General features: G+C 35.6%; 1 protein-coding gene across 1 annotated transcript; it reads right to left on the bottom strand.

Moving 5' to 3' along the window:
• Nucleotides 1-8,479: 8,479 nt before the first annotated feature.
• LOC133834100 (probable disease resistance protein At4g19060) lies at nt 8,480-9,954 on the bottom strand. The gene has a single exon (XM_062263602.1). The coding sequence runs from the start codon at nt 9,834-9,836 to the stop codon at nt 8,637-8,639; it is 1,200 nt and encodes a 399-aa protein (XP_062119586.1). The 5' UTR covers nt 9,837-9,954; the 3' UTR covers nt 8,480-8,636.
• Between the last annotated feature and the right edge of the window lie 847 nt (nt 9,955-10,801).

The raw sequence follows: 10,801 nt of genomic DNA, 5'->3' as shown, positions 1-10,801 counted from the left end.
TGACCCTATCGTCACATGGCTTATGGGAACGGAACCCACTTTAGTGACTTTTACAACTGTCACTCCTCTATTTTGGACTGAAAGTCCTGAATGATTATTATGGTCATTGTTGATATTATACTCATGCAGTTATGTGTTTTCTTGCTGGGCTTTGGCTCATGGGTGCTATGTGGTGCAGGTAAAGGGAAAGAAAAGCTTACCCAACCTTGAGTGGAGAGCTTAGGTGGTGATGTGTACATATGTGGCTGCTTGACCACCACGGCCAAGGAGTTCTCGGGGGAACTAGGGGGTTTACTCTATTTTTGCCGCTTAGATCGGTGGGTTGTAAATTTTACATAGTAGTGACTATTTTGTATCGTAAACAACTTGTAAATGTTTTATGGGCCCATGAACAGTTTTATGTTTTAAATAAAATATATTCTTTCCTTTTAATTGGTTTTCCACCTTCACCTATTAATAACACCTAGAAGCATGTTTTTAACCAAAGAACTCAGTTAGCGAGTTAAATTCACGGTTCAATGTTCACCTTAACGGTCTTGGGGTAACCAAGGCGTTACAGTTGTCCCCGGGGGGTTTTGAAGTTATGGGGTCCACCGAGGTCGAGGTAGAGTTTGCATTTGTTGTTGTAGTTATGGGTTGAGAGGTCATATTCAATGCTGACCTCGCCTCCTCTACATTAACAAACCTCTTAGCTTTTCGATTGAACTTAGTTAAGGACCAGGTTTTCTTTGTAAGTCTTCCCAGAGAGGACTTCTTGGCATTACACCAGCTCGAATGGCCATTAAATGACCACTATCATCGACATCTCGAGCTCGGGCCACTTCTAGGTTAAACCTTATGAGGTAACCTTTTAGTGACTCATTTAGCTGTTGTCGGACATTTATTAAGGCTGAAGCCTCAGGCCTAATGCCGATCATGGCTTTAAATTGTTTCTTGAAATCTCTCGACAGTTAATCCTAGGATGCGATCGAATGTCTTTTGAACTTTTCGAACCAGTTTTTTGTCAGTCCCGTGAGAGTGGCTGGGAAAAACATACACCTGAGGAAAGGGAGTGTTGAACGTGCTCAGATGGCTGTAGGGATCATAATTTCTGTCAAATGGCGGGACATGAGTAATCCTAAACCCTTGAGGAAAGGTAGTGTTGGAGATATGCGGGGCAAACGGCTCGAGTTCTTCATCGAACTCTTCATCCCTTTCCTGGCTGCGCTCGTTCTGCAAGAGCCTGAACGCTCTCTCCAACCGTTCAATCCTCTCTTGGATTGGATCTATAGGAGGACTGGCCTGGACCTGAGGGGGCTGGTTATCGTTGATAACAACTCTAGCTCCCTGTCTTGGTGCAGGATTATAAATTGGCTGCTTGCGACCGTTCAGATGATCTCATAGATCTGGGTTCGGGGGATTATCACGCCCCCAATTATGGTTAAAATGTTCCCGTAGATAGGTGATCTCCTCGATTCCCGAAATTTCTTGGCTCTAGGTTATATATACTCATGGACCTAGTGTAATCCGAGCTTTCTCTGACATGGCTCGTTGCTCGATTATTATGAGAAGGGTTTCCTGCAGGCCTTCTTGTCTCAACAATTTGTGATCGTGACATTTGGCTTCTCGTAGGCTGAGGAACCCTGTAGTCTCGAGGAGCCTTTTCAATTCCATGTCTACGTCCAGCCCGCCTATCCCTATCGTGGTGGACAAGTCGTGGAGCCCTTTGGACTGGCGAGGGATGCCTTATCGACGATGGTGGGTGCCTTATTGGAGAAGGTGGCTTCCTCCCATTGTGGGGCCTAGATGGTCCCAAATTCACCCGATCAGGTTCTGGGATGTTTTGTGTGGCACCAAGATTTGGGGTCTGAGTCACCGAGGGGACTCGGTTATTCCCCATTCCCGTTTGTGCCTCTGCAGACGAGTCGGCAGTACCCTCAAGCTGGTTACTCCTCTAGGGTCTTGGTGGAATAGGATGGGCCGTTGGTGGCAGAGCTTGTTTCGCCCTCATGGTGGCCGCATTCTTACGAGGGCGCCCCTAGGCCTACGAGGCGGACCTGAGTGTCTCGGGGAAGCGCCTGTGCTTTGGCAGCTAGTCTGGCTAGCTCTTCATTGCGTTTTGTAGCTTCTGCCAACTGTTTGCCCAGTTGGCGATTCTCAAGTTCCACAATTGGAACATATCTCTCGGGATTATAATACATGTCCTCGTCGGCCCTGGGAGCAGGTGGTCCCCGGGAGTTGGATGAGTCACTCCTCTCATCGGGATCAGGATCCACCATAGGCTGCTTTCCAGGCCGACAGGGGTATTCTTCTTCATGAAGAATTTCCTCCTCAGGTATATTGGGATCGTCCGCAGCCATTGCTAATCAGAGAGGCTCTCTGACTAAACAGACTCACGCACTGTTTAATATCTCTCAATGAAATCACCAAACTTTTGACGCCGTTTTTCGTCAACTGAAGAAAGAAGAGCAATTTATCAATAATATACCAAAGGATTTGAATAAAGAGAATGAAGAAAAAATCTTTTTACGTGGTTCAGTAGTTAAAATCTGCCTAGTCCACGAGTCTATGTTATTAGTTTCTTAGAGTTTTCTGGAAACTTTCAGAGTATAGTTGCCCAGAGTTTTCTCAAAAGCTCAATGTTTTCAGTCCCTTACAAATGGAATTTCCTTCTCTATTTATAGAGAAGGTTTCAAAATTCGTTCCCACTTATTTCGGGAAGATATTGAGTAAATAAAATAATATAATGCCAATTAATGCATTATTTGCTACGTTCATGATAATATCCCATAAAACGTGGGATTTAATAACAATATCACATTAGATCCCTCAAACATTGGGAAGTTATAACAATATATACATTCACACAAAGCTGACATGTTCGGATGTTGGATCTATGTGCCTTTGATACCATTTACCCATTACGAGCTCATCACATTGGTTCGCTTATGCTCCCAACAAGTTACCATTGACGAAGCCATTATGTTTGAGCTTACCCTCTCGATCTCGAACCATCTTTTCTGAGGGCAAGAGTTGCATCAAAAAACTTATACAAGTGCTGAACCCTTGATGTTGTGAGATGCGAGTCCAACTTATAAGCTCAGAACACTTTCAAGGTTACATACTCCTCGAGCTCGCGAGGTCGTCATTCACAGCAAAACCGTCTCTGAATAGTGGATAAAATGATAGCCGTGTTCATTTCAAGCTTACACCTAACGAGCCTGGATTTCAAGATCATGATTCTCATGCTCGAAATCTGGGTGTAACATAATGAGTGGCACTTTTATAAATGATATATATGAAGTAAAAAATTTAACAATAAAACTGGACAAGTTAAAATATTTATAAACAAAACATTTGAAAATTAGTTGAAATATATATATATATATTTTCTTTTAAAAATGTAAAATATTCAAATTTATTTTTACTTTCCATATGCAAAAAATATATACATATTTTCTTGAGGACCATATAAGAATTAATAATAAAAAGAATCTTCTGGTTCTTCATCTAAATTTAGGGAAATTTATACATTTCATTGTATATGATTGACATTCAATTAATGAACTTTAGGTTCACTATACTTTGTATTTCACTAAAAATTTCAACATATACATAATCGCTATAAAAGTTTCATTTTTTTTTATATACTAGAGAATGAAATAATTTTAATATCCTTCAAAATATATAATAGCATTGATTCTTCAAGAATCAGATTTCTTCATTTGATTTTTGTAATATATTATGTTCAACAATATTATATTTAACAATTTTATCTATCCAATGGTGTGCTTGCTTAAAAGCACAATTATTTTTCAAATATAAACTTATCATTCATTCAATTTAATACACAATGATAATAATCATGTTTGTTGTAGCCAAATAGATGTAATCATAATATGAATATATCACTTATTTTTCTTTCTCATTTCTTTCCAACAAGTGGCTAAATTTATTAATGAAATAAAGCATTCCTTATTCTTATGACTTGATATATTATATAATTAAATGTACAACCGGTACCTATTATAAGTCATTTTTTGCCACATTCACAATTATATAGAAATTATACAACTGGTACATAAAATATGTTTAATTTTAGTTAGCAATATATTGTATTAAGGTTTCATCAAGAACTTTTTCAAATAATCTTTGTGACTTTATACCACTTTGAGGGATGTAATTATAAATTACATTTTGATCAATGACAAAGTTCACTATAATACTAATAATTAGATATTCACTTCTAGGAATGTGCAATGAATAATTGACATAAGTAATGAATCATTTACTTCAAGGAATAATATTGAAAAAGACCATACTTGCTTGTGGCAAGAAATATTGCATATATAATAACATGACTAATAATATCAATACTCTTTAAAATAAAATTTACTTTCTATCATTCTCTTCAGGAATAATTTTTAAATGTACAACAAAATTGATATACATGTCAACTTCTTTATTGCACAAGAAACACACATCCAAGTCAATATCAAATGTAGTTACACCTGAATTAGTTTATTATCTTCATAATTATTTTTCAATCTTGTTTATCATTATTTTATATTTAATGTTTTGATGCAATTTTCTTAAAACTTTTGGGACTTGAAAAATCAGCCACCAACTGCATCAATCATAATACATTTCAATGTTTTTTTTAATTGTGTTCATAAATTTCATATAATTGACAAATATGTGAAATGTTCACTTCAGGAAATTTTGTTAGAATATCACAACTCTTTAACAATTATGTTTCTTTTATATAGCTGAATGAATAATATCACTTTTGTATAATCTTCAGGATATATGAAAGACCTTATCTCAAAGATCTATAAATTTTTTTTCAATATGCCATAGACATGGAACTTTAGAAATTCTGATGTAATCATTTGTAAATAACTATAAAATAAATATTATAGAGAAATCAATATTAAATATGTGAAATAGTAAGAACACATACATATGAATTTAATCATATTTACGATAACAAGACATTAAACAATCTAATACTATCACAATGGTAAAAATAACAATTCACATATACATTTTTTTATGATCAATATATATAGTATGGTAATCATATAAACATATATTCGCAATAAAATATTTTTAAATCAATAAAGTATGATGACTAGAGGCTTGATAAAGAATTTTGTTATCAACAGAAGATGGTGGTTGAAGATTGAATCATCTAGTTCAAATTCAACGAATGATTATGACTAGAGATTCATGATAAGAATTTGAACCTGCAAATAATGATAGTTAGAGAGTCGTGCTGATAACGTGTTATAAAACTATTAATATTACATAAATATAAAGTATAAAGAAAATAAATAAACAGAATAACAGAGAGATGTAAAGATAGAGTGAAACTCTTGTATGTGTTATTTCAATGGGGGAATATAACCCCTATTTATACATATAAATAAGTCCTAGGGAAATCAAGCAACTACTCTGAATTCAATCAAGAATTAATACTGGTGATTCTTCATTATTATGGACATCTATATATATATAATATTTATAACACACATCTATATAGTAATAATTATGTATACAGTCAAATAAATATGTATATTATGTTATTTATTTGTACTCAAAGGAGAAAATCAAATATTTATTCCACATTTGAATTACTTGAATTACTTTTGAATATGTAATAGTTATTAAGATGTTTTTGTTATTATTGTTGTTAAAGTTGATACTTTTGGTTGTTTGGAATTTTTTTTGTACAAATACCTCTATTCACTTATTGTAACGTCTCAAATTCCCTAATGTCGCTTAATTCCTGGATTAAGGGGCCAGGAGGGTCATAATTGATTTAATATGCAATTATGTGATTATATGCATGATTATGTGAGTTATATTATTATATGATGATAATTGCATGTGTGTGGACGCATTTCTTATTAGAAGGACATTTTCGTAATTTTGGCCTGTTGAGGGCATATTTGTATATTTATGTGCATGTTTGGAATTTATGGGTGAGACCACATTATTATGTGGATATGTTCGAGCTATTCAGCATGAGACGATCCTAGGATACGAGTTAGCGGTTTGGTCATAACGGGGTCAATTACCAAACTCGGGGTGAGCCTAGAGGGTAATTGGTGATTAGTACATTACCGAAAATGAATGGGTAATGATATATGATTTAATAATTATTTGAGGATATTGGAAAAAATGGGAATTGGAGGACGTTAATTATGATTAACGGGATAGGTGGGAAATGATGAGTATGCCCTGTTTTGAAGGCTTTTGATGGCCCTAGGGGCAATTTGGTCATTTTGACCATAGGTTATGCTTAGCCAAGGAAGGCTGTAGAAGGAATTAGGCAGCAAAACAGAGTTCTTTCTTTCACTCTCACTCTCGATCATCTCTCCCTCTTCTTCTCGGTTTGGAGTTTTGAAGCTAAGTGGAGAATTGTAACTTGAGGATTAAAGCTTGAGAGTTTAGGATTGTGTTCAGCAACTGGAAGGGGTTCAATTTTGTATTTGAGGTAAAGATTCTAAGAATAAATCTCTGGTTTTCACTCTGTTTTTGAGGTAGTTTAAAACTTAATAGCTTGATTGGGTAATTGGATATGTGGTGATGTTTTAAGTGTTTCTAGGCTTGGGTTTTGTTGTTTAACTGGTGGATATGTTGTGGTAATGTTTAATTGGGATATTGGGATTGTTTGGTGAAAGGTTTGGCTGAGTTTAGATTGAGAAAATACAGGGGAGCTGGGTTCGCGGGGTCAAGTCGCGGCCGAGTTCATGCAAGTCGCGACTTGAATGCATCCCAGAGCCTCCCCTAGGCTCTGTCAAGTAGGCACGCCACGACCCACAGGGGCAAGTTGCGGCCATCCCCTGGCACCCCAGACACGGGGCTCTCTGTCTTGGGGGTGCGCCGTGGCCCTTGGGGGCAGGTCACGACCCGCCTATCTTCCTTATGCCAGGTTGGGTTTTAATGAGTTTTAGGCGCAGGTTTTCATTTCTCAAGGCTCGGGATCGAATCTATTAACCGTTTTAGTAGGATTCGAGGTCCCGGGAGCGGGGTTTTAGACCATGAACCTTTTATTCCTCATTTTATTGATGAGATTTCATATTTGGTTATGATTAGGTGACCACTAAGGGACTTAAGGACCGATCGTTCTCAAGAGTCGTTCTTTTATTATTTCACGCTCGAACCAGAGGTAAGAAAACTGCACCCAGTATGTGACATGCATGGTTATTAATGAGGCATGTTGAGTGCTCTATTTATGGATGTTGATTGCATTGTAAATGCCTGGTAGTTTTTTTTACTTGTGAATGGCACTGACTTATTAGTCAGAAACGACAATGGTGTTTAGTACTGGTCGCGAATCTTTGACTTATCAGTCATGATTGGCAGTAGTGCTGAATGTTGAATGTATGTTATTGGCTTATAAGCCAAGAGCGGCATTAGCGTGTTTAACGCAAGCCGAAATGATTAGATCTAATCAACATGAGCATTAAATGCTTGACCGACCTATTGGTCGAAGAAAACTAAAGCGTTTGTCTAGTCTAAAGGCTAGTTACTCAGAGCCAATGCTAAAAGGCTTAGGTGACTGAAATGTCACATGGCTTGGAGTGCGGGACCCCAGAGAGACTTATTAGTCATCTACCCGAGAGAAACTTATTAGTCATCTACCTTAGAGTGACTAATTAGTCATCTATTTAGGGCACAGGTCCCCAAAACGACTTAATAGTCAACAAGTTAGGGTGCTGGACCCCAGAATGATTAAATGACCATTTATTTATGTGGTATACATGCATTAATAAGTTTTCTTGCTGAGCCTTGGCTCACGAGTGTTATGTGGTGCAGGTAAAGGGAAATAAAAGCTCCCTAGCCTTGAGTGGAGAGCTTAGGTGGCGATGTGTACATATGCGGTCGCTTGAACACTATGGCCAATGTGTTTCTCAGGAGAACTGGGGTTTAATCCTATTTTTGCAGCTTAGATTGGTGGGTTTGTAACTTTTGTACTATAATGACAATTTGGATTGTAAACAACTTGTAAACACTTTTATGGGATCCCATGTACAGTTTAACGATTTTAATAAAATATATTCATTCATTTTTTACGGAGATTTTTATCATGGCATGTTAATAACACCTAAATGCACGTTTATAATATAATGACTCATTTAACGAGTTAAGCACTATTTAAAGTACACATTGTGACGATCTTAACTAACCGTTATACTTGTAACCTCAATTAGAATCCAATTAGTTTATCCCAAATATATTCTTATATAAATGTTTAATAATAAAGTCTATTCTCGGAAAAGAAAACTAAGGTGCATTTATTATTTTATTGATTCAGTTATCGGTTTTTGTGAAGGATTAATTCCATTTTTATTTGTTGTCAAAAATGATTTAGGCAAACAAAAGTGTGCTTTTCAAAAAAAAAATCCTATAAGAGTATAAGTCAGCTGACTTGTGTTCTACTCTTATTTAGTGAACAGGAAATAAGACACAATTTAGACCGGGCCGCGAATATTCATCAAATACAATTTCTATAGACAGCAAATAATATGATATATACATGCCCATTTAGTATATATATGCAGTTACAACAATATCATGTTTCATATCAAATAAAATAAAATATATACACACAATTTAACAAGGGAACTACAAGCATGCTCGTTAGTTCAGGGTCGTTTCATACTTTCATCATGAGTATCATCGTCTTTGCTGCTGTTATTAATGGTTTCGTGCTGTTCTTCTGTTTTCGGATTATCATCATCCTTGCTGTTATTGTCCATCTGAGAAACTTTCCTCGGCAGCTGCTTATTCTTCTCGTTCTCATCTATGAATTTCTTAATATTCTTACTCATAGTTTTCGCCATCAATTTTGCAGCCAAAGGAATCCCATTACACTTGCTTATAACCGTCTTTTCTATCAATTTCTCCACATAAATTTTTTTCCCACCTAATACTATCTCATCATAACATTTCCTTCTAAGCTCTTCTTCAGTTTCTTTTTCCCAATCGAAATCGTGATCTGGTATTCCTTCATCTTTAACGCCCTGTTCAACGGCGTCTTTAAATATCAACCACAAGCTTTGGGGATCCGATAAGGGCAGAAAACGGTGCACGTCTCGCTCGTCCCTAGCCATCCTCTTCACTATTTCCTCTTCCCTACTCGTCACCATAATCGTTCCTTTGTAACCCTTCGGCAAATTAGTTGCAAGTTTACAAGCGTCGTCAACAGGAAATAGGGTTAGATCGTCAAGAACAATTAGATACCTCTTCCCTATTAGTTGGAGGTGAAGAAGATAGAGAAGCACTTCAAGATGATCATATCTGCTAGAATCATTTGGTACGATGTCGTCTGTATCAACTCCAAGACTCTCCAACATTTCCTCCACTATTACTGACAAATTCATTTCCTCCTCCTTCACTGTCCTTTTCTTACGGTCTTTGTCGTTTCTGATAATCGACGTGGAGACCCAAATCCTCGGAACGAATACCTTTTCGCCGTTCTTCTCTGGCTTTCCCAAAAGATTGAAATACTCTTCGCAAAGTTTTGTTTTGCCGACGCCACGTGTCCCGACGATACCGACGACCTTTAATTGATTGTCGTCTTCGTTTTCGTTTTCGTTTTCATGTCGCTCGAAAATCTTTTCCAAGGCCAATATTTCGTTCTCCAACCCGTAAACCTTGAGGTTGTGTGTTGATTTTGTCGACGTCCAAAGAATTTCCACATCGTATTTTTGCGTGCTTTCTGCTTTTTCGTCATGCGGCGGCTTCTCGTTTTGGGTTTTTCCCTGTTCTCCTCGCGTGATCGGTTTTGAAGTGCTGCCACCCTTTCTCCCAAAACGGGGAAATGTCTTTGGTATTTTGAACATTATTGAATTAGATTGGGAAGATAAATGTTTTGGTATGTGAATGAAATAATTCCTATATGGTTCAGCAACTACTAGTTTTAATAGTACATTGATAAGGAGAATCTCTTTTTTTTCTTTTTCGGGCTGTGAAAGGCATTGTTGGTTCGGCCCCCAGCTATAATTTTATAATCCCTATATTCTTTGAGTCATTTCTTTTTCTGGACTAGAATGATGCCTTTAATATTTTCAAGGATGGGATTACACCCATTTAGAATTGTGTGTTAGCTTCTCCCTTTAACCATCAACCATGGATAACTGGATATCCTAATCCAATATGACAAGTTGACTACTTTGTCCTTTGCTTGATCAATTCCTGTACATCATGAATATTTTTTAAAAAAAAGAAAATTTACTTTTAAAATTTTATACTTTATAATATCAGATTTTTTTTAAACTTTTTAATCTCTATACAAAATGTAAGATTTTTCTAACTGTTTTATATAAAAACTTATTTGAACAATAAATTTTTCAAAAACACAAATTTTTTAAAAATTGTTTATTTTCAATTAAGAAAATATTTTTTAAACAATTTAATTAAAATATTGTTTTTAACTCTTACATTGCGATACTTTAATTACATCAAATATGATATATTTTTTAAAATTTTTGAAAAATATGGCAGATTTTATTTTTCTTAAGTTTTTTATGGTATATTTTTTTGTTTATATTTTTTATGGGAGTTTTTTCCCACACATTTGTAATATTTTATTTGTATACCATATTTTATTTTTTATAAAATTTTAGTATCTATTTTTAATATGTTTTGAGGTTATTTTTATAATTTTAATCTATTTGTATTATTTTTTATTATTCATATTTTATAAAACGTTTCTTATATTATTTTTTGAAAATACAAACTAAGACCTTCATCACCATGTTTTTTTATTTCTATTTCTTTTTTTTTCTTCCACTTTTTATCTTCTTTG

The sequence above is a fragment of the Humulus lupulus genome, chromosome 5 (assembly GCF_963169125.1).
Source record: "Humulus lupulus chromosome 5, drHumLupu1.1, whole genome shotgun sequence".
Classification (NCBI taxonomy): Eukaryota; Viridiplantae; Streptophyta; class Magnoliopsida; order Rosales; family Cannabaceae; genus Humulus; species Humulus lupulus.
The sequence above is the reverse complement of the archived record's forward strand: the minus strand, read 5'-3'. Positions and strand labels throughout refer to the sequence as shown.